This window comes from Phasianus colchicus, chromosome Z (genome assembly GCF_987193195.1).
Source record: "Phasianus colchicus chromosome Z, bPhaCol1.hap1.1, whole genome shotgun sequence".
Taxonomy (NCBI): Eukaryota; Metazoa; Chordata; class Aves; order Galliformes; family Phasianidae; genus Phasianus; species Phasianus colchicus.
In genome coordinates, this window is record NC_143476.1 from 88,508,958 (window position 1) to 88,526,219 (window position 17,262).

Here is a 17,262-nt window from a genome sequence, read left to right on the forward strand (position 1 = left end):
CCCCAGCAGCTCAACCTAGAGCACACTGTCCATGATCATATTCAGGCAGTTTTGAATACTTCCATAGAAGTATTCAGAAACAGCCCATTAGGAAAATTGTTCCAGGGCTCAGTCATCCTCACAGAGAAATGAAGAAATGAAATGAATTCTTTCATGAGAAATATTTACCAGCTGAGGGGGAAAAAACAGACAAAAACACAAAAGCTTTAAAATGAAACCTTATCTATATGTTTGACTGAGAATCAATGAAATAATATTTGGCATTGCACAGAGAGCAAGTGAGGGCTGAAAATATTAGAAGCATTTAAAGAATCATAAGATCCTATTCATTTTTGAAAACTGAAAACTCAGTGCAAGAATAAGAGATCACTTCTACAGAACAACATGACATACCCTGGATCTCCCAATGGTCTGCTGGAACCCCCTTTCCTTTGCCATACACGTGTACACACATGCACACACAAAGGATAATTTATGTCATAACACGTGACATGGAAGTAATAAGAACACAGCAACATTGACTAGATACTGCTACAGTCCCTTTCTTTTTTGAATGCTTAATTGTAACTCTGAACAATTTCTGTTTCTATAGATTTTTCCAAATTCACATTTTTTGTGCTCTTGAGGACAGTTGATTCAAGTTTATGAGTCTTCATTAACTCTCCTAAATCTATGGAATAATTAATAAAAATTATTCAGTTGTAAGTGAATCTGAAATACAAATTTTCTGTTTTCCACACCCTGGTCCACTCAATGTTGCATATGAAAGATGATAAAATGAAGATGATAAAATAATTGTCTCCTGTAGAATAGAGCCAGATTTTTGCAAGATGAGGATCCCCCAAAAAACTGGAAGGAGAAAAGGAAGATAAATAAATAAATAAAAATATTTTCATGCACTCAGGTGATTCTAGCAGCAAATTCAGTGGCACTTTTCCTTTCCTGTGTAAATGTGAAGAACAGAACTTGAAAGAAAGAATATAAAATACTGTAAGATTGTCTGGGAAAAAAAAGCTGATGGTAACAAATTATTAATCAACACAAACTCACTCTTATCTCTGAATTATTGAGCACAAAACTAAAACCTTTGAAATACTTAAGTAATCTATCACCAGCTAAGCATTCATTAGAAAATTAGCTCATGATATGTAATGATCTTGCCTATACTTTTCAATTCCTGTTTAAATAGTATTTGAGTAATAGCTTCTTAATGTTCTCTACTGAAGGTAAACTAAATCTTTAACTGACTTCTGGTTCCTAGCACAGAACATAATCATTGAAGATATTCACAATCTCTGATTTATATCTAAGGTATCTAATATCCCACATTCATAATATATGAAGCACTACCTGAAGAACTTGGATGAGGACTGTGGTTGAGACTGTGGACTCAAATGCAAAGGGGATTTTTAAACTATTGTTAAATGTCTTAAGTGACAAAGTTTCCCCCAAACTTTCTTACAATCAACTCTAGGAACAACCTTTTAAAACATTTATGATTGAAATCTCACGCTTCAGTCCATGATATTTTTCTTTAAATTACGTTTTCTAGGTGTATTTAAAAAAATCAAGTAAAATAGAACATTACAAAATAATATATCACTCCTCCTTTTGTGGGAATGAGCCACATGTGACAAATGCTGAACATTTTGTTTACTGTATTATAGGAAGCCACTCAGACAGTATTATAGGAAGCCACTCAGACAATATAACACTGACAGTCACATAATCAGAAAACAGTAAAAATAAATAATATCACTAAATTAGGAACATAAACTCAAAGCAATGTGTATTTTTGCTGGGATAGAAATAGGTCAGAGCTAAATACATCTCACTTCTCATACTTGTTATGGAACAAATTATTTCTTATATTATTGAGGAGTGGGACCATTAAATTTTAACAAGTAAATCTAATGTTTTTCTGCTTAATCTGAAAGATTTTGTAGTTCTATTATTCAACTTTATTTCTGCATTTACAGAAGTTTGTATGGTATTTTCTAATTTCTTGTGGTTCTCATATGTTAATCAGACTTGAGATAGGTATCCTCTGCTATTTCTGGTATTATTCACAACTGCAGAGCTTTTCCTGCAAGCTAGTTATGTCTCCAGACGGTGATTGACTGCAAGAAAATCTTGTATGAATCAAGTAATGAATATCATTTTCATCACTGTCTTTCTTAAACCAGAGATGCAGCTGGTAAGAAATTAGCCACAAAGGATTTCACTTTACCGTCTTATTATTTCTGAATCTACTTAACAGATTTTTTTCTTGATACCATTCACAGACTTCCTAATTTATCTCTGCCTATTATGGACACCAATTACGCGCTTTTTTTTTTTTTTTTTTTTTTTTTCACAAAGGCTGTGTTTAAACACAGCAAAAATACAAAAATCAAATACCCACTAGGATGAATACTGCATTTTCTACCTGCAGACTCTGACAGATGGTCTGATGTGAATTTTATCTTCACTGTGGCTTTATATGGATATATCTTAGCTTTTAAAATAGTTCAGATGGTGGAAAATTCAGCCGCCACAAATCAAAATGATTTAACATCTGATGTACTCCATTTTCCTTAAACCAGCATAAAGAAATCAGTATACTAACATACAGTTCATTCTAGCATCTCTTTTAGTAAGCCACTCTTCTAGATTGATGGTGTACCTGCATCAAGGTACAAGGGAAGAGCCACTGACATAATTTGTCTGGATTTCAGTATGGCCTTTAACACAACACCCTACAACATCTTTCTCTCCAAATTGAAAATACATTAATTTGATGGGTGGACTGTTCAGTGGATGCAGGATCGAATCCAGAGTGTGGCGTTCAGTGGCTCAGTCTGGATGGAGAGTGTTGTCCATCATGAGTGAGTGCTGGAACCGATACTCTTTAATGTCTTCATCAGTGACATTGAAAGGGAAGTTGAGTGCATCCTCGGCAAGTTTGCTGAAGACAACAAGCTATTTGGTTGACACACCAGAGCTACACAATGCCATTTGGAGAATCCTGAAGAAGTTCTGACATCTGGTTCTAGGCAACGTTCATGCAATTTGGGACATGAAAAGATTGAACACAAACCTGCCAAAAAAGATGTGGGGGTACTGATGGATAGAAAGCTGGATATGGGACAGCAGTGTGCACTTGCAGACTGGAAGGCAGACTATATCCTGGGCTGCATTAAAAGAGGAGTGGCTGAGGAGAGGGAGGTGATTGTTCACCTCTAATCAGCTCTTGTGAGGCCCCATCTGGAGTCCTGCATCCAGGCCTGCAGCCTCCAGTACAGGAAGGACATGGAGCTCTTGGAGTGAGTCCAGAGGAGGGTAATAAGATGATCAGAGGGCTGGAGCACCTCCCCTGTGAGGTAAGGTTGAGGAAACTGGGCTTGTTTAGCTTGGAGTAGAGAAGGCTCTGGGGAGACTTCATTGGTCCTTCCAATACCTGAAAGGAGCATATAAACAGGAGGGGAGATCGGCTCTTTACAACGTTGGATAGTGATAGGACAGGGGGAATGGTTTTAAACTGAGACAGGGGGGAGGGGAGGGTTAGGTTAGATAGTAGGAGGAAGTTTTTCACTCAGAGGGTGGTAACATACTGAAACAGGTTGCGCAAGAAGTTTGTGGATGTCCCATCCCTGGAAGCATTCAAGGCCAGGTTGGATGTGGCTCTGGGCAGCCTGGTCTGGTGGATGGCGACCCAGTCCATGGCAGGGAGGTTGAAACTAGATGATCTTTGAGGTCCTTTGTCATGGTTTTGTGATTTTTTGTTGTTGTTGGTATTCCACATCATAACGTCATGTAAAGCACTGGGAGTTAAAGAGTTAATGTTCTGTTTCTGTGAAGCAGGATGTGGGTGCTTAGTTCTCAGAGAGGGAATGGAAGGGCTGCATTCCCCAGATGACTTTGTGCCCAGAGGAAGAGAGCTGGAGCTCCTAGCAGGTCTGGAGTCTCTCTGTCGGCTACCGAGAAGCACATGGTGCCTTGCCACTTTTTGCCTGCAGCTTTAGAGTAAGGCCTTTGGTTGGGAAACACTCTCTCTCATTTTGTATGATTTGTTGGCTTCAATTCCAGTTGTATTGTGTTGTGTTATCTTGCATTCTGATATCATATTTAGTAAATTAGCATTGCTCCTCAGATCACTGCCACTGCTCTGTTTTTAAACCCATCCACTTTTCCTTACCTGTCCCCCTTTTCCCCTCTCCTGCCTCATTAGCCATGGGACTGGGCCAGACAAGCCCGAAAACCAATGACACTTCATTTTCTTTCTCTCTCATTCCTTCAGACAAGGGCTGACATGACAAACATCCTGGTGGGTGTCTGTTATAGTCTGCCGAATCACGATGAGGAGACAGAGAGATTTTCTACAAGCAGCTGGCAGAAGCTGTGCAATCGCTAGCCCTTGTCCTCATGGCGGACTTCAACTTCCCTGACATATGCTGGGAAAACAACACAGCACAGAAGAAACAGTCTAGGAGGTTTCTGGAGTTTATGCAGGATAACCTTCTGATGCAGCTGGTGAGAGAGCCTATGAGAGGAGCTGCCCTGCTAGACCTGCTGTTCACAAACTGAGGAGGTCTGGTGGGAGATGTGGAGGTCAGGGGCTGTCTTGGACAGAGTGACCACAAAATGGTAGAGTTCTCGATTCTTTCTGGAGCCAGGAGGGGGAGCAGCAAAATTGCTACCTTGGACTTCCAGAGAACAGACTTTGAATTGTATAGAAGACTAATAGGGGGAGTCAGGGAATCCCCTGAGATTCAGTCTTAGAGAGTAAAGGGATCCAAGATGGCTGGTTGCTCTTCAAGAAGGAAGTATTAAAGGCGTAAGTGCTGGCTGTCCCCCTGAGCCACAAAATGAGCCAGCGGGGAAGAAGATTTGCGTGGATGAATAAGGAGCTATTCTTGAGGCTTCGGGAGAAAAAAGAGAATCTACCTCCTCTGGAAGGAGGGACGGGCAACTTAGAAAGAATACAGAGAATTTGTTAAGATGTGCAGAGAGAAAATCAGAAAGGCAAAAACCCAGTTTGAACTCAACCTGGCTGCTGGGGTAAAAGGGAACAAGAAACTCTTTTACAAATATATCAACAGTAAGAGGAGGATTAAGGAGAATCTCCATTCTCTACTGGATAAGGCTGGGAATGTGACCACTGAGGATAAGAAAAAGGCAGAGGTTCTGAACATCTTTACGTCTGTCTTTAATGGTCAGACCAGTTATCCTCAGGGTATTCCACTCTCTGACCTGGTAGTCTTGATTGGGTGCAGACTAAACCCCCCATGATTCAGGAGGACACAGTCAGTGACCTACTACTCCAACTGGACTGTCACAAGTCCATGGGACAAGATGAGATTCACCTGAGAGTACTGAGGGAACTGGCAGAGGTGAGAGCCAAGCCGCTTTCTCTCATCTATCAGCACTCCTTATTGACTGGTGAGGTCCCAGAAGACTGGAGGCTTGCCAGTGTGACTGACTCCCATCTACAAGAAGCATCTAAGCAGAATCTGGGGAACTACAGGCCTGTTAGCCTGACCTCGGTGCCAGGGAAGGTTATGGAGTAGATTGCCTTGAGGGAGATCATACGGCATGTGTGGGACAACTGGGGGATCAGGCCTAGCAAGCATGGGTTCATGAAGGGCAGTCCTTGCTTGACCAGTTTGATCTCATTCTATTGAAAAGTGGAAAAGGGGTCCCATAAGAAAAAGTAAAAGGCAGAAAGAAGATTTCACAGTAACTAAGAATAGGGGGGGGGGGCGGCGACTCTATCCCCTAATAGGGGGGATAGTTAGAGATAGTTTATAGAAGCTGGAATGTAGAGCTCATTAGAGAAGGGGGATAACAGACACTGGGTCTGGGATAGTGAGGAGGATGAAGGTCATGCTGATAAGGTTTGAGAACAACCCAGAGACATCTGGCAGGAAGATGATTAGATGTCCACAGAGCAAGACGAAACTAGTTTGGCGGATGGCCCCCTTCATGGAGTTTATGGAAAGGAAGGTCAGAAGCCTTCACAAAAAAAACCCAACAAATTCTTCAACCCACGCAATTGCCAATAAAATATACTTTCTCTATATCCTTACAGGCTATAGGGTTTGATTTTCCGCACGTCACTATGATCTAGTGATCTGGTGAATGAGAGAAAGGCTGTTGATGTAGTCCACCTAGACTACAGCAAAGCCTTTGACACTGTCTCCCACAGTATTCTCCCGCAGAAGCTGGCAGCCCATGACTTGGACAGGTACATTCTTGGCTGGGAAAGGAACTGGCTGGAGGGCTGGGCCCAGAGAGTGGTAGTGAATGGAGTTAAATCCAGCCGGAGACTGGTCATGAGTGATGTTCCCCAGGGGTCAGTGCTGGGGCCTGTCCTCTTCAATATCTTTACTGATGACCTCGATGAGGGCATTGAGTGCACCCTCAGTAAGTTTGCAGATGACAAGTTGGCTGTTGAACTGCCTGGGGGTAGCGAGGCCCTACAGAGGGATCTGGACAGGCTGGATAGCTGGGCTGAAGGCAATGGGATGAGGTTCAACAAGACCAAATGCTGGGTCCTGCACTTTGGCCACAACCATCCCAGGCAACGCTACAGGCTTGGGGCAGAGTGGCTGGAAGACTGTGTAGAGGAAATGGACCTGGGGGTATTGATTGATACTCGGCTGAACACCAGCCAGCAGTGTGTCCACAAGGCCAAGAAGGCCAATGGAACTCTGGCTTGCATCAGAAACTGTTGCCAGCAGGAACAGGGAAGTAATTTTTCACCTGTACTCAGCTCTGGTGAGGCTGCACCTTGGAGTTCTGTGTCCAGTTTTGGGCCCTTCACTGCAAGAAAGACATTGAGGCCTGGAGCGGGTTCAAAGAAGGGTAAAGCTGGTGAGGGGTCTGGAGCACAGTCCTTATGAGGAGTGACTGAAGGAGGTGGGATTGTTCAGTCTGGAGAAGTTGAGGCTCAGGGGAAATACTAGGGGAAGGATCATATCCCTCGACCTGCTGTCCACACTAAGGATCATAGAATAATAGAATGGCCTAGGTTGAAAAGGATGTCATGAAATCATCTTTAGATGTGTCAGTGTCTGTGACACGGGAACAGCAGGCCCACTTGCCCACTGGCCTTGAAAAGAATCACAGAATCACAAAATCACCAAGGTTGGAAAAGACCTACAAGATCATTCAGTTCAACCATCCACCAATCACCAATAGTTCTCATTAAAGCATGTCCCTCAACACAAAATTGAAACATTCCTTGAACACCTCCATGGTCAGTGACTCCACCACTTCCCTGGGCAGCCCATTCCAGTGCCTGACCACTCTTTCAGAGAAGTAGTATTTCCTAATGTCCGCCTGAATCTCCCTGGCACAGTTTGAAGTTTGAATCCATTCCCTCTGGTCCTGTCACTAGTGGCACAAGAGAACAGGCCGACCCCAGTTTGGAAATAAACAAGTAGTAGAACCAGAAACTGATGAGTGATTCAAACCATTAAGCATCATGAATTGTAAATTATGATGAGCTGGTATTCTTTGTCTTGGACCAAAATGAACAATGCTCTAAAATAAACTGTGTTCATAGCTGTATAGAGATTTGTATGTCTCCATAAAGAGAATAAAGAGGTTAATTCAAGGAAAACTTGTTCTACCATAAATCACAACAAGAAAGAGGACTACATTTGCTGAAAGTTCCAATGTTGATTGAAACTTCTCAAGAACATTAAAGTTATGTAGGAAACAAATTTACATACTCAGTCAAAACAACAATTAAACTACAAAGACCAGCTCTATCAGCTTCTACAGAGGGTGGGAAAAGGATCTCTTCAGAATGGTCACTTTAGTCATCATTTCTGCAGGGCACTTAGTCATAATGATTTGGTTACTAAATATATATGATTCTTAGAGTACACAATGCTTTCAAATATCAGACCCTCTCCACTATATTCCCTAGGATATATTTGTAAACCATACTCTTGTTTAATTATGTTATTTAAATTCCTATGATATTTTATTGCCTATGACTGCTCTATTCCAAAAAATTAAAAACTGGTAATAGAACTAAATTTTGTTACACTTCGCAGCCCATGTACCCAATGCCTGAATGTCAAGTGTAGGGTGCTAAAATAATAAGTAAGCCAGATTTTCCCATCTAAACAGCATTATGAATGAGGCTTCCTACTAACTTCTTTTGGCATAAGAAAGTGATGAACCAAATATCTGACTTCTAGACCTCCTTTAAGTATGTAATATTTCTTTCCAGTAAAAGGATTATGCAAAATGTCTAAAAGCTTGTAAAAATGAACCAGTTGTGCAGATTTTATAATGATCAGGAAGAAGCAATCATTTTCAGGTATTTACACATGCCATGGAAAGAGAGTTGAGCAGGACAGATGGTTATCTGATGGGATAAAACAACCATTTATCTTCTTGAACAAAAACGTAGCTGGGTGACCAGATTAGATGTGCAAAACTGAACTGAAGCTAATTCAGGTTAATGAGATGAAGAAAATCCTACCCTGTAAGGTTTTGCATCTGATGTTGTTTACAGTGGTGGTGATGTACTAATGTAATAAACTCTAAGTCTTCTGCCACTTTTCACTGGTAGGATTTTTTTCTGAACTTACCAGCTGAGAACTATGTTGCATTAAGACATCTTTTGAATGAAGTACATTTGCATTCAAGATTAATATCCATTTTGTGCTCAGAATACAACTATAGCCACCCAATGCTTCTCTCTGGTAATTATTAGTTTCATGGGAGTATGTGTGTGTGTGTATGCATATAAAACAAACAAAAGCATATACATATCACGTATATATATAGAACATATCTATATATATATTTTTTTTTTGGTTGGTTGGTTGGCTGGTTTTTTTGTTTGTTTGTTTGTTTGTTTGTTTTCTTTTTTGTCAAGTTTTTGTGTTATAACATGCATGAAATACAAATGTTCTAAACCTTACAACATAAAACCTAAAATAAATGAATAAATGCAGGGATTTTGCGTCACTGTTTCTTTGAACCTAGAAAGATTTTTCATTTCAATGAAGCAAGAACTGGTTGTTGTTGTTGTTGTTGTTGTTGCTTTAAGGGTATAGTATTTTAATGAAAAATAAAGCACAATTACAATACAACAGCTAATATTCATTTATACAAAAGGAGTACAGCCCACATAATTTTGTTTTCAACCAATTGCCTCTGTACTATTAGCCACAGAATAATTAGAACACAACCAATCTTAGTGTTATAATTACTTGCAGCTCAATTCTCACATTGACCTGGTATTGCACACCACCATGGCTCATTACACTTGTTTTGTTAATGCAGTGTACAAAAATTATGTTAACATTCTTTCTAGCTACAGCACAATCTTCTGGTTCATTCACACACAAAATAGCCTCCATTAAAGGAGAAATAATAATAAAATATCACAATAAAACTTAAATGCTTAGTTAGCCTCTGCTTTCCAAGAATAACAATTTATATAATTGTTCAGACATTTTTCACTGCATGTCCCTAACTAGTTTAGTGTAGGAAATTATATATGCTTTTGCAGTATTCAACAATACTTTATTGTATGGCAGCAGAAACTGACATAAAATTAGTTCATAAAATCAGTGATGCTAACATATTAGTAGTTTGTCCTCAATATCTTGCTATAATGGTTATCAAAAGTGCATTAATCTTTCTTAATAAAGTCTATTTATATAATCCTAATTATCATTAAAATGTTATTTTGTCTTCAGCACAACAAATTAATCTTCTTTCCATTAAAAAGAAATCATATGATTCTTTTTCCAGGCTTTGCCTGTTAATGTTGTGTCTGTGAAGCAAACACAAAAGAAAGCTCAACAAAAAAGAACTAAAAAGAAAAATGAAAGGAAGAACTAGAAACCTGTTCAAAGAAATTGCAGACAAGGTTTATCAGTTTACATATTAATGACCTTTTGCTGCTTTTTTAAGTGAATCTTTTAAACTGATTTAAACACAATTACTTCCTGAATCTCAATAATATATATTAGCATGCAGATCACAAACCCAGACTTGTGGCTCCATCATGGAAAAAAAAAAAAAAGAAAAAGAAAAAACACGCTATTCACATTGCTAAGTAAAACAGTATTTGGGAAGAAGCTAATCAGCAAACTCCCAATTAAGCAATCTAAATGAACATGTTTTAGTTATTACTGATATCTTTTAATAGTTTCCAGCCTATCATTTAGGTATGAAATAAAAAGCCAAAAGAAAACACTCCTGGAAAGCCTCATCTAACTGGGAGTAATAATACTTCGTACTTATAGGAAACATTTTTCTAGAGTTGCAAGAATGGCATATCTACAGGTTTTTTTGTTGTTGTTGTTTAACTTCCTTGTACGTCTGAGTTCTTCCAGAACATATGCATCTTGGAAACTAGGATTACTAAATGTTAATTTGTCATAGGATCCAAAACATTGGCTTGTATCAGAAATAGTGTTGTCAGCTGGAGCAGCCATGTGATCATCCCTTTATACTTAGTTCTGGTGAAGCCACACCTCGAGTATTGTGTTCAGTTTTGGGTCTCTCACTACAAGAAAGACATTGAGGCACTGGAGCATGCCCAGAGAAGGGCAACAAAGCCGATGGGGGGCCTGGAGTACAAGTCTTATGAGGAGTGATTGAGGGAACTGGGATTGTTCAGTTTGGAGAACAGGAGGCTCATGGGAGATTATTGCTCTCTACAGCTACTTGAAAGGAGGTTGTGACAAGGTGAGTTTTGTCTTCTCACATGTAACCAGTGATAGGGAAAGAGGGATTGGCCTAAAGTTGCACCAGCAGAGGTTCATGTTGGACGTTAGGAAAAATATCTTCTCAGAAAGTGGTCTGACACTGGAACAGGCTGCCCAGGGAGGTGGTGGAGTCACCATTCCTGCAGGTGTTCAAGAAACATTTAGATGTCGTACTGAGGGACGTAGTTTAGTGGGAAATACTGGTGCTAGGTGGATGGTTGGACTGGATGATCTTAGACAACTTTTCAACCTTGGCAATTCTATGATTCTACATTAGTGCATTCAAAGGAAACCAGTTCACTCTTTGAAATATCAAGAAGAAAGGGCAAAATTTCAGAACAGTTATCAACCAGAACTTCATTCAGCTACAGATACTGCAAAAACACTTCATGCAAGAGGATCTTATATAAAAGTACACAGACACAGAAACAACGTTCAATTCACAGTCCATTAAAATTCAAGGCTACAAGACTAGATTTAATTTTTAGGCTCAAGTCATGTATCTGAATCCAGATTTCCAGCCTTTAGTTCAAGAAAGGCTTAAGCAAAAAATAAAAAATAAAAATAAAAAAAAAATAGTGAGATATGGAAGATTATAGTACATGAACAGCACATTTTGTGAATATCTCCAGTTATTTAGTATGACTAAGAACTTCAGAAGTTAGTATTGGATTGCAATAAGCTAATAGATACTGAGATATGTATCTGGAGATTACCTGACAGAAAGTATACATGATGGTAAATATTAGAAAATGAAGAAATAGGTAGTCAGAAGAGAACGAGAACCTCACCTTTGTCTAGAATATCAATGTTTCTTCAGCAAAGGCAATCTGTCTTTAATAATTCAACATTTCCCTTGTGATTAAATGATTGAGCTCAGGTAGACTTCTCCTGAACAATCAAATGTATTAATTTTGTTTGAGATGGTATATAACAACTGTTTTTAATGTGCATCTGTAGTCAATAGCGCAGCTCAAAAGTCAATAAAACATTTCAATCTTTTAATTTTTCAAGTAAATGGATCCTAGCTATGCAATATGATTCTGAAAATTCACTTCCTCTAACTTCTGCTAATTTTATTTTTTATTCTTCAACATATGACTGAAGAAGCATTTATGTTTCTAACTTGTGAGTTGCTTAGGTTCTATCTTTAAACTTTTTTTTTTTTTTTTTTTTTTAAATCATTGAAACTCTAACAGCCCTTCCTATGCACATACTGTTTTCCCCACATAGCCAGAATTTTCTCAGTTCTGTACTGTTCTTTTAATGTTTCCCTGTATTAGCCCTTGGATTTAATTTTTTTCATTTGCTATCTTAAACAATAGGGGTCACATAGATCTTTTTCCTTCTATTGAGTAGTCTTAATTATTTATTTTCTGTCATTCAGGTTTATGACTATGCAATAAAAGGAAGGTTTAATGGTCCAGTAGTCCAGGATGGGAAATCATCCAGCTAGCAAAGCATTGAAGACATCAAATTAGTAGCACTGATGATCTGTTTTTTCCCTAGCTTGACATCTGCTTGCAAATACTCATAGCCAAAATTGTTTTGAAAGGCAGTGTCAGCCTTAGGCTTTGGAGCTTGTCTCTTCAGATGCATCAGTGAATTTCTCCACTCCTTACTACTTGCTATTTTCTGTTGTGAAATGACACAAAATATATAATCATACACCAGGGGGACACCATTATCTGGTGTTCTGATCTGATGATTAGAAGTCAGCATTTGTGGCCGCCTTCTCTTACACCATTCCTAATTCTCTTGTGACTTCTGCCTTAAGTGCATACTTAATATGCATATTAAATAAGATACCACAACTACACACTTAAAAAAGGTTTCTGAAAACCTTTTTTTTTTTTTTTTTTTTTTTTGAATCAACTCAGCTGTCAGCATGTTATTATTGTATTTTTCTTTCCAGAAACTATGCTAGCAAATATAACTTCTATGAAGACTTGACCTGAAATTATAGAGAAAACAAAATTATATAAAAAGGGATAAGTTCTTGTAGTGAACAGCCATTCTTCTGACTTATAGCACAGACTGAATAAACATTTATCTGCTGTTTTCTTTAAGTTAACATTTACTTGGAAAATGTAGTACATCAGAATGCAGAAAAAGAAACAAGAAAAATTCAATTGGAAATCAAGTGCTAAACATCTTTAGCAATAACTATAATAGGAATGATTAAATAATAATATATATCAATGATATAAGTACAGTCATTATTCTATATTAATCTATGAATAATCTTAATGTGTAATATATGTTAATATAAATATCAATGTAAATGAATGTTTTCATGAGACCTTTGTGTGTTTTCCCCACAAAAATGTTCATTTTTTTTACAATATATATTAGATCAGAAGAGCAGCCATGCTAAATCATCCTGCAACTGTCTTGTTCTCTGTGCTATCATACTCATGACAGCACTTTACTCACAGCTGGGACATGAGAATAGATCATGCATACAGAATATTTCAGCTTCTATGAATCTTCTTAGGGAGTCTGAATTCTTTCTCAGCTAGAGAGATTTCATTATTGTTGGATGGCTGATATATTTACTTGTACATATCTACATATCTATACATATACATTTAAAAATCCTATTGCAGTGAGTTCCCTAGTTTAGTTTTGTGTTTCATGGAAAAATGTTTCATTTAATCTAAATTTGCTTAATCAGATTTTGATTTAATGCTTCACAATTCTTGTATTATAAGGAAAAGTAAATCATATTTATTTATTTATGATGTCTGAATGATTTTCTCCCCACATTAAAATTTTCTTAATTTCCAGACAGAAACATCATAATTTACTTTGTATTAATTATTTTATTTCATGTAGCTAAATATGTAAGTTTTTTGGCAAATCTGATCATGTTTGCCTAGTTTCTTTTTTTATGCTTTCAAATTCTCTTATATATCTTCTGAGAAAAAAATAGATATGGAAGAGAGAACACTACCAATTTTTGTAGTACTTTTTTTTATTATTATTTTATTATTATTATTATTTTTATTATTTTAAGCAATTTAAGCAATACTTAACATCATCACAGAATCACAGAATGGCCTCATTCATTTTCCTCCCATCTTCCTTCCGATATTTATAAACATTAATCAGATCACCTCTCAATCATCTTTTTCCCTGGCTGAACAGACCTGAGTTACTCAATCTTTCCTCATACAGGAGATGTTCTAGGTCCTTTAGTATCTTTGTGGTATTCCAATTCTAGGAGATTCTTATCTTTTTAAAACTGGGGAGGTCAGAGCTGGACACAGTATTCTAAATGTGGCCTCTTCTGACATGTTCTCCTCTGCTTTTTATCCCTTTGCTTATAATCCATTTTGCTTTTTTGACGTCCGTGCAGCATTCAGCTGACAGAATTCACGCAACAGTAATACCAAAATCACTTTTTTTTTAGCGGACACTTGTCTGCCATAGCTTTCTCTTCACTTTTTTTCATTTTTCAGCACAACTTTTACCCTATCTTCCGGCTTGTAGCATATTAAGAATTAATCTTATATCTTACCATGGTCACCTGTCCTTTTTACTACACAAGATAGATAAATAAATTGATAAATATCATTTTGTCTTATCCAGTTGCTAAGGTGAATATTTAACTCAAAAATATCTGTATGAAGTTACAATAACAATCCATCTCTTTTTGTTCAATCTTTCCTGCTTTTGTTCATTTATTTATTTATTTATTTTGAAACTTGCTAACACGCTTATGCCTTTCTTTAATTTTTTGTTATTCATGTAAAAGTCTTGGAAAGTTTTAGGAAAATCCAATTGGATTTGCATTCCTCTGTGTTAAATTAATCTCTAAAAATTTTGTGAAATCCATCAGGACCTTTCCTGTTAAAATAAATAAATAGATAAATTCATATACTTGATATTTTTGTTCATTGTTAGGCTAGATAACTATTTGCTCAGCAAAAGTCAGATTTACTGCTTTGTAGATCCCTGGTCTGTTCTGAAGCTATCATCTTATGTTTCCCCAGTGCCAGCACCATTTAAAGTTAATAGTTCAGCAATTTTATACCTGAATTCTTTTAGAACTCTTGGGTGAATACCATCTGTTCCTGATGTTTTTTTACCACACATATTATCAGCTAGTTCTAAAACCTCTCATTTCTGGGATTTTCAGTAAGCTGTCCAAGTACTGAAATTGAATAGCCTGAAAGAGACCCCCTCAAATCTAAAGTCTTATTTCTAACTTTTAGAAGGAGTACCTTCAGACTACAGATCTTCTATAACCATCACTCTTATTCCAATATAAATAATTAAGTAAAATTAATGTCATAATCACATTTTTCAGTTTTGGGATCCTATATTTGTATCACTCCAGGACACTTCAACATTCTGTCTTTTCAGTGATTTTCAGAGTACAAATGTCACAAAATCTCTTTATTTTGGCATATAATTCATCATGATAAAACTATAGATACAGATGCAGGTGAAGGAGAACATTACTGACTCTTTTCAGAGTTCAGAAAATTTCACATTATTCATCAAGGAATTTTCCTTGCATACAATCTTCTGTCACTGATTCATTTCAAATTAAATGCAAAGGACTGAAATATATGATTTTCAGAAAGGAAAAGCAGTAACTAGTGAGCTATGTGAGCTCTCTCCAACTTTCACTTTCTCCTCCTTACAGATTTGATGATGATCTGTGTTAGATTGCAGTGTTAAAATGTGTAGGCACGCACAAAACCCAAATGGAAAAAAAAAAAAAAAAAAAAAGGGTTTGCAGGAAGTGATAAAAACCCTTTGGAAATAAAACTCTTCAGTACTGGAAGGTTTTAGGCCGAATGAACTCCATATTGATTAATTTCATAAATACAGCATATCATCTGTTCCCTCTGTACTCAAGTACTGTGTTCAGTAATGAACCCCTCACTACAAGAAAGACATCAAGGCCTGGAGCCTATTAGGAGTGGGGCAGTGATGCTGTTGAGAGGTTTAGTGGGAAATATTGGTGATAAGTAGATGGTTGAACTGGATGATCTTAGAGATCTTTTCTATTGAAAAAGGATTGAATGTTTACGGAATAGATATAGGGCAGAGATTTTTTCCTCTTTATAATTATTATTTTTTTAAGTAGATTTGTTTGGATAAAGCATTTTTGAATTTTAAAGATTTTTTTTGTTTGTCATGACTGAAGAGATTAAACAATGTCATTATGTGTGAAGTTAATATGCTACTATTCTTATCCAAGTAGTTTGATTTGGATAAAAACTTATCTCTCTGACTTTCTAATTTATCCTGGAAAGTAAATAAATAAATATATAAAAACAGCCAACATGTATATAAAACAAGTCAACAACAAAATAGAACAAAATAGCAGTACGACAAAAATACAAGAAAAAATATATATATATTAAAAAAAGATAGTTAAATGGATTACTATATCATGCTTTGATTAGATGTGACAGCACAATGATCAGTAACTAAATTCTGGCAAAATTTCTTCTTCAAATAATTTGTTTTACTACTGCAAAAACACACAAGAAACTATCCTTGCTAGTAAAAAATCACATTTTTATATGAGAAATGCACTCAGTTATGGTTGCCTCCTATATTAATTTGTTACTTTGCCAAGGGAATTTCATTTTTACAAAGTTGCTCATTAGTGTCTCAATTTCAGAATAGCAACTTTGCTCAAGTGCAAATTAACTTGAAGAACATGCATTAGTTTCACTCTAATTAAGCATATGCTTATATAGGTTTCTGAAATGGAATTTTAGTAAATAATATATGAGTTAGGCTGAAACCTTGATTTTGCACATGTAAAAATAGCATCATGTACATTAAAAAGATGCCTTCCCATTGGATGCCAATCTCTTACTTGTATATGTGCCCCTGTGGAGAAAATGAGAGGATAAATCTTGAGAGATGGGAGGTCACATTGCTTCAGGCATGAACGGTGGAGAGGCAGAACTGTGCCCCAATTAGAAGTGCTTGATATGTTCTGTTCATGCCTCTCTCCTGACTGTAACAAAAACCATATCTCACCTAGCTTATGCGTGGCAATGCAGACAAGGCAATACAGAAAATAAACTTAAAAATAATAAAACTCAGTTTTGTTGTCAAGCTCTTTCTCTGTGGACCAAAACAGGAATCAGAGTGGGGACTACACACAGTTCCTTCCTTATTCCTTTCCCCGTGGCTGAAAAATGAACTATGGAAGTCCTTGAGTGGTAATTAACTTCCTCAGAAATCTGGTTTTCAGTACTGAAATCTGTATAGGCTTCCACCTAAACTCTAGTCACCCAACAAATAATACCATTGTGCAATTCCTTACAAGCTATAGTTTTTTCAATGTGTTTTCCTCAGAGAAGGTCTGATTTGTTCCACAAACAGCATTCAGAATTTCCTTACAAACAAGTCCTACACTGGGTTTGGTGGATAGTTTTCCAACAGTACTTTGCTTCTTTCACAGAAGAGAAGAACTGCATCTCCTAGAAGACTTCACTGTTCTAGAGGAAAATACAAAACTGCTTGCAAGATACAAATCTACTCCTTTTTTTTTTTT

The 17,262-nt window shown here is 37.1% G+C and overlaps 1 protein-coding gene across 1 annotated transcript in view; it reads right to left on the reverse strand.

Moving 5' to 3' along the window:
• The window catches only part of RIT2 (Ras like without CAAX 2), a 183,004-nt gene that overhangs the window by 59,480 nt on the left and 106,262 nt on the right, over positions 1–17,262 (reverse strand). Inside the window, 1 exon segment of the mRNA XM_090131322.1 lies at positions 10,687–10,867. Within this exon segment, the coding sequence (XP_089987448.1) occupies positions 10,687–10,867 (181 nt within the window).